This window comes from Terrapene carolina, unplaced genomic scaffold, assembly GCF_002925995.2.
Source record: "Terrapene carolina triunguis isolate 2854851 unplaced genomic scaffold, T_m_triunguis-2.0 Scaffold189, whole genome shotgun sequence".
NCBI lineage: Eukaryota > Metazoa > Chordata > Testudines > Emydidae > Terrapene > Terrapene triunguis.
Window position 1 is genome coordinate 566,462 of NW_020664540.1, and position 17,582 is coordinate 584,043.

General features: G+C 43.6%; 1 protein-coding gene across 1 annotated transcript in view; it reads left to right on the forward strand.

Moving 5' to 3' along the window:
• The window catches only part of RCOR1 (REST corepressor 1), a 125,083-nt gene that overhangs the window by 83,221 nt on the left and 24,280 nt on the right, over nt 1-17,582 (forward strand). Inside the window, exons 4-6 of the mRNA XM_024215188.3 lie at nt 9,208-9,260; nt 13,963-14,124; nt 16,588-16,706. Of these exons, the coding sequence (XP_024070956.2) occupies nt 9,208-9,260; nt 13,963-14,124; nt 16,588-16,706 (334 nt within the window). The remainder of the gene's footprint in view (nt 1-9,207; nt 9,261-13,962; nt 14,125-16,587; nt 16,707-17,582) is intronic.

Sequence of the window (17,582 nt, forward strand, 5' to 3'; positions counted from 1 at the left end):
CTTTTGCCTAGGTAATAGCTACGTTTGCCTCAGCATCTTCAGTATTCCCGTGTACTTCCCTATACTTACTATAGCTATCTCCAAATACTGAGGTTATTTAACTGCAAATACTTCTTGCCACTTACCCTAGGCCTAGTCTACACTAGAAAAATTTTGGTGGTATGGGATATACTGACAAATCCTCCTAGTGTAGACTTAGTTACACTGGCAACAAAATGTTCTTACCATTATAGCTTATGCTGGTGGTGAGTGACATAAGCTATATTTCCCTATCTTGTAGCTGTGTTGTGAAGATAAATACATTAAAGATTGTGACGCATTTTGAGACCTACTGATGAAAAGCACTATATAAGAGCGGTGATATTATACTGGCAAAAACACTTTTTTGCAGCCATAACTGTCTACACATCAGGGTTTTTACTTCTATAACAATGTTGTTAAAGTCATACTCCTCACTGCCACTGCTGTACCAGCAAAAGTTTCTAGTAGGGGTACACTCACAAATATACACATACACATACACACACAAAATACTATGTTAAAGGAAAAAATAGTAAATGAGTGGCTAAGTCATGCAATTAACAGGTATTTGTATTGGTTAGCTTTTTAGTGAGTATCCGTTAGAAACCTAAAAGGCAGTTTGGGCAGTGTGGCCACCTTCAGTTACATGGTACCTGAAGTTAAGTAGATACTAGGAAAAACAAAGAACCCTCAAAACACTATTGATGTTTTAAAACCACAAAAAATGTCCCTTCAGATGTCTACGCTACAATCCGAGGTCTGACTGCAGCACGTATAGACATACCTGGGCTAGCTCGGGTACCAACAGCAGTGAAGCTGCAGCGGCACAGACTTTGCTGTGGGCTAGCCACTTAGGGTGACCAGATGTCCCGATTTTTTTGGATCTTTTTTTTATATAGGCTCCTATTACCCCCCCCCATCCCCTGTCCTGATTTTTCACATTTGCTGTCTGGTCACCCTATAGCCACTGGAGTAGGTACCTAGAATCTTTGGCAGGTTTGTGCACCCCACACTGAAGTCCAAGTTGCTGCAGCTTCGCTGCTGTTGATATTTACGCTATTTAGATTAAAGCAGATTTAGGAATGTCTGTACATGGTGCAATCACACCTCTATTTGTGAAGTAGACATGCCCTCTGTAGCTCAGGGCTTGTCTAAGCAGTTTTTTGTACTGCTATAGTTAGATTAGTTTTAAGCCCTGTCTATGCTAGAAAAGTTTATACCATAGCTATACCAGCAATAACTCTGAGTGGAGATGCGTTTTTTGCCGATATAAAAATTCTTTTGCTGGTATAGTATTCATCAGTTTTCCGAGACATAAGCTATAACAGCAGAAGACCTACTATGCTGGTGTAAGCTGGGTCTACGCTAGAAACTTAGGCAGGTGTTGCTATGTCAGCGGGGAAAACCCCCCACCCCTAACCAACATAGCTATGTTGGAATGAATATTAAACGTGGACCAAGCCTTAGAAACCAATATGGCTAAAACTGTACAACCCCCTAGAGAGGATGCAGTTATGCCAGTATAAAGGTGCTTAAAGCAGTCCAAAACCTGCATGTAGACCAGCCCTTATCACTCTTGTGACATCAGTCGTGATTTTACTCATTTCACTTATCAGCCTTCTAGGGCAGAGAGAACCTTTTAATTTAAATAAAGGGTGGGATTGGGTCATTTTGGGGGATAAAATCTTTTACTCCTGCTGGAATTCTGTGCCACTGCGCAGGGCAGAATTTACGCAGAATTAATGTTCCCTGCAGAATTTTATTTTTTCACACACAACTTGTGATTTTCACCAAAATGCTTCCTTTTTCCATTTTTGCATGTTTCAGATGTATTTGTTACATACAGTGGAACCCTGATTATCCAGTTGAATTGGAATTGGGCTTGATTAGATAACCAAAAATCTGGATAAACCGGAAAATGGGTGGAGGGTCTCCCACTCTCAGCCCCAGCCACCCAGGACTGACTGTGGGAGCCTCAGCTGACCTACATTTCCTGAATCATTTTTGTTGCCTGTATTGTTACAGACGTACTTGCTAACAGGTATTTTGAATAAATTACCAAAATAATAAGAAACTGCCGTGATTACGTAGTGTTATTTTGAAAAATAAAATGCAGAATCTAAAAATATTGTGCACAGAATCTCTAATTTTTGGCGCAGAATTCCCCCAGGAGTAATCTTTTTCAGAATGTCTTTAGACAAATTCTTTTTATTGATATTCCTCCTTTTTTTTTTTTTTTTTCAGGTCTCCTCTAAACTTGAATATACTTTTCTGTTTCCCTTTTTAAAATGTTTTGTGGCCACAAGGTGGCGTAATTGCTTTACTAATGGTCTGTGCTGCAGTTTGGCCAATGCTGCTATTCATTTTTATAGGAAAAGGTTTTTTTTGTTTTGTTTTTTTCCTGTTTCCATCACGTTTTGGAGTGGAAAATTTATTTCACTTTTTGTGTATGAATAATCAATCAAATGTGGATCATACAAAATTGATTTATTCCTCATCTCTTTTTGGTGGAGGAGATAAAAATCTACAGCTACGATCAAAATCTTACACGTTCTAGCATTGATCAAACAGTATGAAGCACACTACAGCAGGGCTGCTAAGGCTGCTGCTGTGTCCTTATTTCACCCTGTTCTCTCAGGGTATTACATCACGTAGTATGCAAAGTGTTCAGAGTCTCCTGCAGTACCTCAGTAGATGGGGTGAATTGAGGTTACAGTCGCAGCTCTACCTCTGCATTCTCTTTGCTTTCCCCAGGTTTTCTCTCTCCTGCAAACCCTGTCTGGGGTCCATGGTTCTGCTAGGCATGAAGTGACATTTGTGAAGCTGTCAGGAAGCAAATATTTATTCTGGGGAAGATTCCACAGAACTATATGTTCTATAGAGTGGTGTTTATATTTGATGGAATGTGCCTGGGAAAAAGCTGCTTCCAAGCATTTCCTATCTTTCAGATAATAGACCCCTAAATAAACATTCCCTTTTTATGTATTTAAAATCATTCAAATCCTTGGTCTTAGAGTTGGGACTGTAATGAGGAGCAGTGCAGCTATTTGTTCCTATCTCCTTCCTTCTAGCAGCTAACAAAGTCTCTGTTAGTGCCAGCGCATTACTGAATAACACCCACAGGACTTGAGGGAAGGGGAGGGGTGTTATTACCAAACACCTAGCCAGCCAAAAGTCAGGACATGCAATATAGGTGGAGGTAGGGTTTCCAGTGAGATTAAGGGAGAAATGCACTGGTGGGAAACCCAGCAAGTATCCTCTCTCTCCAGATGCCGGGGGAGTGTCTCTTCCCTTTCTCTCCTTCTCTACTGATGCTGGGTTGGGTGCAACCTGTCCATCTCCTTTGGTGGTTGCCCTAACAGCTCCCACTTGCACAGGCGAAAGGTGATTAGCAAGTGTCTAAATGTTTCCCACTTCTTTCTGCCTGCAGCATACAGGCAGAGCAGAGTGCCATTAGCAGGAGCATTCTGCTCTTCCAGCCTTTCATGCGTGACCATCCTCCTGGGAGGTGGAGGGTAGAGAGATTCATTGGGCATGGATAGCTGTGGACAGGGGATCTTTGGGTAAGCACATGCTTCCCACCCTGTGTGCTGGCCAGAGCAGAACATTTTGAGGGGGGTGAGTTTACTCTTATGCACCAGCCAAGCACAAAACCCGTGAAAGCAGGAGCCTTCCTGAAGATGTACAGGAATCTTCCTTTTGCACGATCTGGTTTCTAATAGCAACGAGGGCCCTCGTAGGAATCAGACACTTCATTTGTCACATAACTGTCATTTCTTAAGCATCATTGTCTTTGGCATGGTCTACACTGGAAAGTCTTGCTGGCATGGTTATGTCAGTTAGGCCAGTGGCTCTCAACCTTTCCTGACTACTGTACCCTTTTCAGGAGTCTGATTTGTCTTGCATACCCCCGAATTTCACCTCATTTGAACTACTTGCTTACAAAATCAGACCTAAAAACCCAAGTGTCACAGTGCACTATTACTGAAAAATTGCTTATTCTCATTTGTACTACATCATTATAAATCATTTGGCGCATAAATATTATATTTACATTTCAGTGTATAGTATATAGAGCAGTATAAACAAGTCATTGTCTATATGAAGTTTTAGTTTGTACTGACTGCGCTCGTGCTTTTTACGTAGCCTCTTGTAAAACTAGACAAATATCTAGATGAGTTGAGTACCCCCTGGAAGACCTCTGCGTACCCCCAGGGATCCACATACCCCTGGTTGAGAACCACTGAGTTATGCCATGTCTACACTACAGAATTCTCAACCTAACTTACGTCTGCATAAAGCCACCGCAGTTATTAAATCGCTTGTGTGTGTGCACAATTGGGTCCTTGTGTCGGTGGTGCGTGTCCTCACCAGGAGTGCTTGTATCGATTGTGTTGTCAGTGTGGGACATTGTGGGACAGCTCCTGAAAGCCAGTAACGGTCAACGTAAGCAACACGTCGACCCAATTACATCGACCGTGCCTCTACGCCGCTCAGGGAGGTGGCATTACTAAATCGGCGTAGAGAGGCACTTTATGTCAGGAGGAGCCAAATTTAAGCGAAGACCCTTCCACAGCTAGGTCGACACAAGGCAGCTTACATCGATCTAACCCTGTAGTGTACACCAGGCCTTAGGAGTGTGACCCTGTCCCCCCAACAGACATAGCTGTGCTGGCAGAAGCCCTAGTGCAGACACAGGGTAGGTCTACACTTAACATACTACATCGACGCCGCTGCAATGCTTTGATGAAGATGCTCTACGCCGAGGGGGAGAGAGGTCTCTTGTCAGCATAGTTAATCCACTTTCCTGAAAGGCAGTAGCTATATCAACAGGAGAAGCCCTCCCGCTGACATAGCGCTGTCTACACTGGGGGTTAGGTCAGTAGAACTATGTCGCTCGGGTGTGAAAGTCTGTAGTGTAGACCAGACCACAGTTATACTGGCAAAAAGGCATTTTGCTAGTCTAGCATAGGCTATGCCTACACTGGAAATGCTACAGTGGCACAGCTGCAGGGGTTCTTTCATCGCTGTATTAGACCCCTCTCTGAGAGGTGGTAGCTAGGTCGATGGAAGAACTTTTCTGTTGACCTAGTGCTGCCAATGCTGGAGCTTAGGTTGGATTAACTATGGGCTTGGCTACACTTGCAAGTTAGAGCACATTAAAGTAGCCCTGGGCGCCCTAACTCCTGAGGTGTCCACACTGGCAAGGCACGTAGAGCGCCAGGACTCTGCAGCTGAAGAGCTCCTGGTAATCCACCTCCACGAGAAACATAAAGCTTGCTGTGCCCTGGCTGAAACGCCCGGGCGGCAGTGTGGACGACGTGTTGCATTACTGTGCTGTGATTGGCCTCCGGAAATGTCCCATAATCCCCTGAAGTCAAGTGGCCACTCTGGTCATTGGTTTGAAATCGTCTGTAGGCATGCGGATATCCCCTTTCAAAGCTCTGTTTCTGACAGCTGGCATGCTTATCTGCTCTGGGACAAAGCAAACCATTAGTGTGGAATGCTGCTGTTTATGAGTGTGTGGGGGGGGGGAAGGGAGAGGGGTCTGCTGCTGTCTGAGCTTGCAAGACAACATGCTGACATGTTCTCAGCCCCCCAAAACACACTCTCTCCTCCCCACATACACACAACACACTCCCTGTCACACTCCACCCCACCCCCATTTGAAAAGCACATTGCAGCCACTTGCATACTGGGATAGCTACCACAATGCACTGCTCTTTGTGGCATTGCAAGAGCTGCTAATATGGCCACGCCAGTGCGCTTGCAGCTGACAGTGTAAACACACGGCAGCATTTTCCCGGCTGCGATCTCCGAAGGCTGGTTTAACTCCTAGTGCTCTACATCTGCAAGTGTAGCCAAGCCCTAAGTCTCTTAGGGGCGTGAGTTTTTTCACAGCCCTGAGTGATTGTAGCTAGGTTGACCTAACTTTGTAGTGCAGACCAGTCCTTAGGGTATGTCTACGCTGCAATCAGATGTCTGACTGCCGCATGTCTAGACATACCTGAACTAGCTTTAGGGCCTGTCTTCGCTGGGAACTTACATTGGCAGAGCGACATCCTTCAAGGGTGTGAGAAGTACCCCCCCCCCCCCCGTCCTGCCCCCCCCCCCCGAGAGCTGTAGCTATGCTAACCTAACCCAAAGTGTAGACCGTGCTAGGTCGCTGGAAGAATTCTTCTGTCAACCTAGCTATCACCTCTCGGGGAGGTGGAGTGCCTACACTGACAGGAGAACCTTTCAGTCAGTGTAGGTAGTGTCAATGCTACAGAGGTGCCACTGCAGCAATTTAAGTGTAGACATACCCTCAATCTAGCTAATTTGGGTACCAAAGCTAGTTCAGGTATGTCTACACATGCTGTAGTCACATATGATTGTGGTGTGGGCACGCTCTTAAACACAATAGACTAGATTCCTCCTTGTTGTAACTGCACTCAGGTCACTGGGGTTACACTAGAAAGGAATGTGGTGCAGTGGTTCTATAAAGAAACAACTAGAATGTGCCTGCACTGTTTTTACAGCACAGCTTGTACTCTGCAAACTTCTGTTAGTCAGGTCTGGTTGCTTACATACTAACAACAGCCAGTAGATTATTCACATGCATACACACACCCCTCACCTAAAGTCTTCCTGGTCTGGGAAGTCATGCAGCAGGAGAGGTAATCTCTCAGGTAGCTAGGGAGAGTTCCATGGTGGGCTTTCCATCTCGAGATGGAGACTGTGGGACCTGGATTCTGTATTGAATGAGGAGATCACTGGTGAGATGTGTTCAGGGGGATCTGCATTGCTAAGCAGAGGAGCTACTATGCTTTGTACCAGTTGAGGCTTTTTCAGGGTGAGTTGCTTAAATCCCAGGGAGTAGTTGCAATAATTGAGCTTGGAGGTTGCAAATGCCTAGATCACGGTGGGCAGGTCCAAGTCTTCCAGAATGGTGTGCAACTTTGTGACAAGGCCAAGATGGAAGGGTGTGTGTTTTGTGTGGCATATGTGGGTCTCAGCTGTGGCAATTCAAATATCTGGTAATATTGAGGAATTGAGTCTAAAAGGATCCAATGAGTGACTCAAGTCCATAAGCAATAGCATGGCCCTACTTAATGCAAAGGATAATACCTACAAGATAGGAGCAAAGAATCTAGAATTGCCAAACACCTCTGAACCCTCAAAGTGTGAGCTCCAAAGAAAGAGTGAGCTAATACTTAGATGAGAAATGGCAGGGAGCATGAACTAAGTGGCCTCATTTGCTACTTGCAACTTCCTGGTTTATTGACACAATAGATTATAACACCACCACTCCTCCCTGTCCTTTCAGTATATGAAAGTTGCTCTTTTACTGTTTGCTTTCCTCTCCTCTTCCTTCCTTCCCTTTGTCTTTCCTCCCCGGCATGCGCGCACACACACACACACGCACTCTGTGCCTCCTGTCCAGAGGCCTGGGGTGATGCCCCTAGTAGTTTGCTTCCCCACATACTGAGTTCCTCTATAAAGTGACGAAGTTCTATTAATGTTGCTATCGCTATAGTGGTCCCTCTTCCTGTCCTTTTTAGCTAGGTTGGAATTTATAGAAAGACTTTAGTGAATGGTTTTAAAAAAAAATGTGGTTTTTAATTGCTGTAGCTGTTAAAATGTTAAGTAATTTATTAGAAGGGAAAACTCTTTAAATCTCCAAGGGGAAGAAATTATGGATAAAAATGGTGAAATAGTATCTGGAACTATAGATCTTTTCTCACTTGAAGAGCCAGTTAACGCAGCAATCCTTTCCCCAAGTGATTGGCGTTCCCAAGAGCTTAGTACTGTCTCTAGAACTTAACTCTCTTTGTTGGACCTTAAGGCAAAGCACTTAATGAATCGCATATAAAATATCTACATTAAGAAAAGTTAAGGGTGCATAGTCAAACACTCAAGCTGGGAAACATCCTAATTAAGGTTTCCTGTGCAACCCTAATTCTGCCCACTTGTGTACAGTACTTGGATTGCGATACACACTTACATGGGATGTGATCACAAAATTTCCACGGGACTTCTATGTCATTTGGTGGACAGGATGGATGGTACTTGGGGAATGATGCAACTGTACAGTATTTCTTTCAGTTTGTGGCCTCATGCTTTATTTACTTCACCCCATCCAAGTTCCACTGAATATGGAATTGTTTGTTTCCTCATGGGCTTTTCCATGACACTCATCACTATAGTAACCAGCTGCTTCATAAAGATTAATGAAATTATTTTTACAGTGCCCCTGAGTTTTTAGAAAGGTATTGTCCCAATTTTACAGATGGGGAGCTGAGACATGGATATCTAGGCCAAAATTAAGGGTCTACTAATATCGGGTGTCCCACTGAAGATGCTTAGGCTTGATATATATATATTTTCCCCTTCTTCAAAAGCTGCTCAGCCCTCTCCACTCCTGTTGATTTCACTTGAAGTGAAGAGCTCAGCATATCTGAAAACCAGATCTTAGGTGTCCCAAGATGAGCATCCAGAAAACAAGGAACCAACAGTTAGTTGATAATTTTGAAGATTTTTGGGTTAAGTAATTTGTCCAGCATGTAAAAAGCCTGTGACACAGCCAAAGAGAACAGAATTCAGGCCGGCGCCTATCCTTTCTCTTTCTGCAGTCCCCTTGCCATTTTAATAACCAACTTTCAACTTCAGCTGCAAATCACAATAGTCCTATAAACAACTACCTGATTTGCCATCCATCCTATTCATGAAATGAAGCGGGAGTCCTTTGTGGTTATTAAAACAAACAAATGGTGATTGTCCCTAAAGACTGTGTATTGTCATGCATGAGCATAAAGGGGCAGAATTAGGTTATATGAGCAAGATTAAATTAAATATCTTTGCCTGGTTGAAACCTTCAGCTGTTTCTGATCCTTAAGAATGCAGGCTTATGGACTGATTCTCTTGCAACTCAACCTAATGAGAAGGTATTAGAACAGGATACCATGTGGTTCTTTTTTGTTGCTTGCATGTTTTTTAAATATAACTAACTCTTTCCCCAAGTTCTCTACAGGGGATGTGATGTCCGTTACTGGGCAATAGGTGAAAAATATAGGTAATAAGTAACCAGTAGCCTCCTCCCTGTTTAGACTCAAAGCAACTGGATTTTATATCCTCTCTTGTAGGCTGAAAAATGGGGCAAGGCCCATGTGTGAAATGTCTTCAGAACCTATTTTTATTTTTCAGTGGATGAATACATTGCCATTGCTAAAGAGAAACATGGATACAACATGGAACAGGTAACAAAACCATTATTTGCATTTCTGTATTTAAACTGACCTTTTTTCCCCAGTAGGTACTAGAACCTGATTTAAAGCAAACTGCTACACTGCAAACTTGCTTCCTTCCACTCATCCAGTATAATAATACACTTATTTTCTGAGGACATGCAGTTTATCCTAATTTATTAATGATAGTCACTAAAACGCCCAAATACTTTTTTTCAGTGTTTTGATGCAAACCTCCCCTTGATTTTCTGTGGTATTTGGCCTTGTGTTGCAGTCTGATCTATGTCTATGTTGGTAAAATTCTGGTCTCATTGCAGCCCATGACAAGGCTTTCCTTTACTTGAGTGAGGCCCAGATTTCACTCTGGCTTTTTCCGTCTCCTGCTTAAGACCCATCTCGACAAACACTTTGACAGTTGGGTAGCTTCGTACACCTGAGAAGTTCTTCTTCTGAATTAAGTGGAACATCTCATGCATTAAGTTGTGTGGTGGGGAGGACGGATAGGTTCTGCTGGTTGTATTGGGAATAAAGGTATTGTCTCTACTGGAGGACTCTGACTTGAGAATTAGAAAAATTATGCCCTTGCAAAAGCAATGGGACTGAAGGGTGAGTGATTAAGAGAGGAAGAGGTTTTAGTCAGATGACCAAACCCTCATTTTTGTGTTAGCCATTGGAAGTGTAGGTCTTAAACATTCTTGAGAAGAGACATCTTAAAGTTTCAGCATTCCTGTTCTCTTCTCAGTTAAGGTGTGAGAAACCATACAATACATGTGCTCTGAGCTGTCCAGCAGATGCACCAGCAAAACCAGGGAAGATCAAAGCTGACATTCATGATATTTCTAGGACCAAAAATAATAATAATTAATAATAAAACCCCTTAAAGCAGTGAATAGCCACAAGCCTAATTCTTCCCTCTTTGTTATTTAAAAAAAAAAAAAACCCAAAAAACAGATAGGTGTGTTGTTCTAATATGTGAAGTCATGAATAACTTCCTCCAAAAACTAAGCCCCTCATATTTGAGTGACAACTTATTCTATTTGATTTCAGTCGAAAGGTGAATGTTTTTGGAAAGTGAAAACTGATCAGACTTTGTTTAAAATTAAAAAACTTATAAAACTGAGGTGCAGCCAGGTGCCAGGTCTGAAGCTTTAAAAACTGAACACACACTTATGTTTTTAGATGTCGTGAGAGTTGTCTAAAGTTTGAAAACATGTCTTCTCCTTGAACGGAAGGATTTTTGTGGTTGTGATGCTGTGACCGGAAGAGTGGGTGGGATGGGATGGGAACGTCTGGTTAAGGGGAAGGAGGAAGGAGAAAAGTGTGTGTTGTGCTACTGGGCTCTCTGGATTGAGGTATGACAACTCACTAAGCTGTGTAACTATGTGCTTGAATGATCAGTACCACCTGGCACTTTCTAAGCTCTCAGTGTTCTGTCCCACTGTTCACTTGTCATGATTTGAGCCTGTGATCAGCCAGGCTGGTGGCAATTGAACATTCGTTGTCAGGTTTACAGTGATCTGTGAAATGAGCTGATGGTCTCTGTCCAGTTGCCTTCCCCTTATTCTACTAAATGGATTTGTCCTGTCCCCAGCCATTTCTTCTTGTTACTTAGGTCTCATTCTGATCTCTCACGGGGGGAGGCAGATTATCCCAAATCTGCCTACAGTGGGGTTCTTACCCCTTTCTCTGAAGTATCTGGTACTGGCCACTATCAGAAACAGAATGCTAGAGTAGGGGGACTGTGGGTCTGATCCAGTATGGCAATTCCTGTGTTCCTGTTTCTCCATAATGAATTGTCTTGGGGAGAACCTTCCACTGTTCTTCCTTTGCAGGGCAGCATATGTCCTCAAAGACTTTGGTGGTCCTAGAATTTGAAAACCAAGCACTGCTAGGAAATAACCATCCTGGAAGGACATTCTGTGTATTTTATGCAAATAGTCCTACTAATCCAATGTTATAGAAATTTTATTTTTGAAATTGGACTTTCCCAGGAAAAAATTGCATAACCATGGACACTTCCCCTTTCAGATTGATGTTAGACATGAGATCCTTTGGGGGGAGGAGGGGAAGAGTGAGAATTTGAGGGAACCATTCAAGCCTAGACAACCAGCTTTAGGACTTTTGCCTCTGGCTCTGAGCTTATTAGCCAATGGTGGTGGCAAGCATTTGCACACGCACACTACTGGGAGCCAGTCCTCTAGGGCTCAGGACACTATAGCCCCCAGGTGGCAGCCTAGAACAATGGTCCCCAACCTTTTTCGTCTGGCAGGCACCAGACGACAAGCCACCGCGGACTGTGGTGGCAGACGAGCATCGGCCGAAATGCCGCTGAGAAGCGGCAACGTCAATAGGCGTCGCTGCCGAAATGCCGCCAACAAGCAGCGTCATCCAGAAGCGTCGCCGCTGAAATGCATTTCGGTGGCGACGCCTCTGGCTGATGCTGCTTGTCGGCGGCATTTCGGGGGATGCTCGTCCGCCGGGCAGTACACAGGCACACATAGATGCCCCAGCGGGCGCCATGGCGCCCGTGGGCACCACGTTGGGGACCACTGGTGATCCCCAAGTATGTGGTCAGCCAAGGAGGCAATGACCTTGCAAAGCTTGCTCCCTCCAAGGCATAGGGCAGCAGAGGAGAAGGTAGCAATTGCCTTGAGGATCCTGCCCTCCATCACATTCAGAGACACAGGTGCCAGCTTGTTGATGTAGCAATAGGGAGCAGGTTTCTCTGGAAGCGTGAATGGGACTCTTCCTTAAAGCTCAGCTGTCTGCTGGGCTTCATGTCCAGCTGGCTGCATTTGTTGTGTATGCAGCTCGTCTGCTCTGGCCCTCTCCTTCTCTCCCTCACTTGTAGCTGGGTTCTGTATCAACAGCTAAATGGATACATGCAGGGAGGGACAAGTAGAGTTCTTTCCTAGGGAGGAGGGGTGGGTAGAAGAACTTTGAATTGGTAAATCCCTGTGGGCACTATTGCTAGCTGTGTAAAAGCAGCTTATTTGTAAAATATCTGTCTTCTAGAAATAATGTCTGCTTAAAAAAATATTGTAAGTGTTAAGAGCCTAAAATATAAAAAAAAAAAAAATCACACTTGTGTTCCATGCCCTTTGTCTGAGGTTGGTATGTGAGCCAACTTCCCCTCTTTAAGAACATTTTGCCCTTTCAACATATCTCCTCTTTGTGCAATGTATTTCTGTACTAATGTCCAGCTTGTATAGCTTCACATAGGGATATTTGGGGAGGTGCCCAGGTGAGACTGGGTCTGATGTTAAAAAAGAAGAAACCATAAGGCTTGTAAAATCTTTCATGTGCCTCTCTACTAGCTAGTTAAGCTCTCCCCTCCCAACTGTCTAGTCGTATTTTTTTAATTCACGTGACATCTTCAAAATCATGACGTGTTAAAGACTCTTCTGGTTCTGTATCATAGTGAAGGGGAAGAAATCTAGATATTTAGCAGGGAGAGTCTAGTTTCATGAGGAAGAGATCTGGGGTGAAGCAAGCGTTTAGTCATATAGTTGCAGAATCTACTGGAGCGAGAACTTTGTGCCCAGAAAGGAACTGTATTTTTTTTTTTTTTTTTTTTTTTGCATAGCAAAGTGGGATGGGGAAACCCCAGTTTCAAAGGTAGCACCGGCAGTCTGAATGGACTGGGTGAAACTGGTAGACGGGGGGGAATTATGGTGGCAGAACTAGAGTCAACTTTGCATATGTCAAACAGGTAATATTTTAGTCAGCGGATCGGGGATCGTTTTCACTTAACAGCAGTTCTGAAACAAGTTGCAAATTTTTATTTTAAATATTTGTAGCACGGTAGGGTCAGGCCCTTCTGAAATGACTCTGGGGAGGCTAATGGCACCAAAAAAATAATACTCCTTCAGAGTGAAGGGTCAGAATGCTCTTTTTGCCATCCACCTCCGGAGGGTGGTAGATTTTGAGTGAATACCTCTTAGAGGGCTCACTAGGGCAAGCATTCATTAATGCCAGAGGGTGCAGTGTGTGTAATTTTGTTTTCTGAACTGGAGACTTGGGGTTGCAACTGAAGGAGATGAAGTTAGGGGGAATAAATGATGGTCATCATCCCGTCTCTCTCCCCCCCCCCCCCCCCCCAAAAATGATAGTGAGCTATGCCCCTGCTTTGTCAGGGGCAGCCCAATCAACAAATAAGACTGTCCCCTCCCTCTTCGAAAAAAGAGCAGAAAAACATCCAATCAAATAGACCCATATCAAGACTTGAACACCAGTAGGAAGTTGTCTCACCTGCTAACTCTGCCTGTAGTTTAGTTTAATCTCTGCTTTACACACATTTTTCTAGCTCTTTACTTTGTTCTTGGCTAAATTCTCTGCGTGTGCGCCATTTTTTGCTGGAAGACCTTATTTATTTTTATGTTTTAAACTCTAGCTAAAATTTCCACCCCATTTGCCTTTTCCTGCAGCAATCTCTATCGGCCTTTCAGCAATAGAACTCTTTCCTTTTGCTGCTTACACAACATGGCCAGATTCTGGTGCTCCACAGTCCAGAGTGGTGATGGGTCAGATGCCAGGTTCTTGCTGTCACTTAAGCTTCTGCAGCCTCACACACTTGTATCTGAGGTCAGAGTCATGGCCCTTTTGTAACTTTCATGCTGCCCTATCACCCTATTACTTGTATCAGTGTGAGGACTGTATATTCCCTCTCCTCGCCTCATTGCAACTCAGTTTCTCGTGTCCATGTTTCTTTCAGGCCCTTGGAATGCTCTTTTGGCACAAGCATAATATTGAGAAATCCTTGGCTGATTTGCCCAACTTTACTCCATTCCCAGACGAGTGGACAGTGGAAGACAAGGTCTTGTTCGAACAGGCCTTTAGTTTCCATGGGAAAACATTTCATAGAATTCAGCAGATGGTAAGTAGGATCATAATAATTAGACCTGGAAAAAACTGAGGTCACCTTGTCCAATACAGGATTGTTAGCAATCATGTAACTGCTTGTTTTGAAGATTGTCTGTCTGGTGTCCGGGTGGGTTGTTGGGGAAAAGCTTGACTCTTGCATTGTCATTCAGAGGAGGACTATACTGATTTCGGAGGGGGGAGGGACTATTACTTTTATCACCTCATATTCCTCTAGCAGCAGACACAGAATCCGCATGTCATCCAAAGAAAAAGTCTTCTAGAATTAGAATCTGACTATTTTTTACAATCTGGAGACACGGTTCTGGCTATAGAATTGGTATTAATTTGTCACTCATGGGGCCACTCTTCATTTTATTGTATTGCAGTAGTATTTAGAGGCCTAAATCAGGGTTTAGGGCCCCATTGTGCATTGAATGGTACACTTACCTAATGAAAAAACAGTCCTTTCCCCAAAGAGCTTTATTGAATCTGCTTTACTTGTTTTTAACATTGTTTTTTTTAGGAGTTTTATGCATTTTACATTGGCGATAAGTGCCTATTAAGCATCATATGGGAGCGTCCGTGCTTGAGGATTGTAGATTTAATTCCCTGTTTTCAATCACTCAGTCTTTATGAAACTTTACCTTTGGAGCTGATATTTTCTAGGTTTGGTATCTGCCTGAAAGTGAACTTTTTGGGGGAGAGGAAATTTTCAGCAAAAACACAAAACCACCAACTTCATTTTGGAAGGGATGGAGAGTGGGAGTGAAACGAAAGTTTTAAACAGTTTTTCAACTGGGATGGGAGGTTGAAATTTAAAAGTTGAAAACTATCCCTCAAGTGAAAATCCCTTTGACTGTTCTAGTGAAGCTCTGTCTTTGATTGGACAGTTCCGACCCTTTGAAAACTAGCCTATGCAGTATACTTTGCACAAGGCTTTTGGTCCGCTCGTAAAGTATGCAGCTAAGGAAGGCTGCAGTGCTGAGGGTGACCAGACATCCTTCTGTTAGGGGCTTTGTCTTATATATGCAACTATTAACTCTGGCCCATCCCCCACCCGGAAAAAAAAATCCAATTTTTTTTCACACTTGCTATCTGCTCACCCTAGCAGTGCTCCATGCGTTGCTGACTTTGCTGAATAGTAAAAAGTGATCTGACTGTTCCAAAGGGTAGGGAGGGCTGCTCTGCCCCTTTGTAAGGCTTGTAGGACTAGGTCCTGTTCTCGTCCTCCTTTAAAAGCTCCTCATGCAGGCGTATGAACAGGATTCCTGTGGTGCCCAGCCAAATAATTCCAGGTTATAGGATCTGGATGACTGCCTCCTGACCATTTTTATGCAAAACTAGCAGAGCTCTGAAGGCCTGGAGAGTGGAGCACCTTTCTGTTTTTTCCCATTTTTTCCTTTTAAATGTAAAATAAAAGAATCCCTCAGTAATATCATCTATAAACTGATTGTAAAACATGTAAGGGAGCCCGTTATGTAGCACACGTAAGCACCAAATTAGGAAATTCACAGTTCAGGTGAATGGCCGTAACTCTGTCCCCTGGTGAACGTGGATTACAGTGCATTAATGCCAGACTCTCATACTGCTTCTCAGTAATGAATTACAGGACATTTTTTGAACAACTTTTGATATGCATGTAGCATCCTGTGGTGTTGAGTGTGCTGGGTAAACACTCTGACCGTCGTTTATATTAAACGTGCACTATATTCTAAGTATTGGCTATACAACAAAAGTGTAAGTGCAAGTGTTCTGACCTACCTATTCCAAATTAGCTGCATTCTTAGTAACCTCATCCTTGAATTTGCACTGAGGAAGCCTGTGCTGGTATCTGGAAATAAACTGCATAGTACGTGGGTGCTGACCAGTATTAAAATTGCACATTTTAGAGCAGAGGTGTGAAACTCATTCCATGGAGGGGAACAAATGTACAGTTTTGGGGCTATTTACTGCCCACAGTGTACGCTGAATCTGCCACTGATAACCACAAGTATCTAAAGCCAAAAATTTGAAATTTTGGTCCTTAAATAAGAGGGATCTGACTTCCACCTGTAGCTCCCTGATTTTTAATGGAACTTGGTTCAGGCCTTTATAGTTATTGTTGCGTGGGGTGAGGTGAGGGACAAGAGTGATGCAGGTCACTTCTGCAGAACTCAAATGAGTCAGCTACCTTAATACAGGTGTAGTTGCTTGATGGAAGGCAGGCTTGTCATGTAGACATACAGGACAATGAGAATGAAAATATTACAACTTGCTACACGCTTATCGAAGGTTGTAGAAAGAACCAATATTGCATCCTTTTAAAACCTCTTTTGTTAATTTGAATAGATATTGCGACCCTATGAAGCTGGCTATGACTTTCCTGCTGGCTGTCATAGTATGTACCAAAAACTGGTTCATCTGATGTGAAATCCAGGTAATGCTGTACATGTAAACCTGTGAAGACTTCTAAAAAGTGTAACTATTTTATTTTCAGCTTCCTGACAAATCGATAGCCAGTTTGGTGAAATTTTACTACTCCTGGAAAAAGACAAGGACTAAAACCAGCGTGATGGACCGCCATGCTCGTAAACAAAAAAGGGAACGGGAAGAAAGGTACGTTTGCAGTGAGAAAGACTGTCTTGCCACTCAAATCTTTTTATGATGATCCTGGAATTTCTGGTAGCCCGTAAAGAATGAGAACTAGGATTTTTCCCTCAGACACTTCCTGGTGCGCGCCTCTCTCTTTTTATAACCGGAATCTGTGTCCATGTAAACGTTCATGACCAAATTCTACCATCTGATTCACATGCAACTCTCAAGTCCCTGTAAAGAGAGATCACAATGGTAACTCGAGGGCAGGTTTTTAGCCTTAAAGGTAACATTCCATAGAATGGGAGCACATGCTAAGTGGAAGATTGGCAATGTTTGGCACTCCCCTCTCTTCATTTTATCTACACGCTTGTCCCAGCAGAAAGCTGCTACCAGCAAAATGCTTTCAGGGCCAAATTCTCTACCCAGTGCAATGGTTGAGTAGCCTGGCTTTGTGGTGGGACAAGGAGGAGAGAGAAGAGCTCACACTCGCTGTGGTGGATGGAATTCCGTACCCACCCCTCTATTAGTTGTGCATGTGCTTTACTGTACAAATGTACCTGCCACGCTACAGGTCCCTAAGCCACTGAGCTTCAATAGATTCTTTGTTCCCACTACTTCAGCCTCAGGCCTGCAGCAGTCTCCATGGCTGCCATGCCTACCACACACTGCAGCACCCTTCAGGAAGGTTTGGCCGATAGTTCATGTATTTAGCTACACAGATACTTCCTGGAGATAGAGATCCTCTTTCTCTGGATAACCCCACTTGAACCTAGGGCAGTTGGGGCCTCGGTGGGCCATGGCTCCTTGGCACACTGAGGGGTTTGATGGTCTGCAAAGGTTCTCTGCATCCTCATCCTCCTTGTCTTTCCCCTCTCTACATAGCAGTGGTGCTTTTGC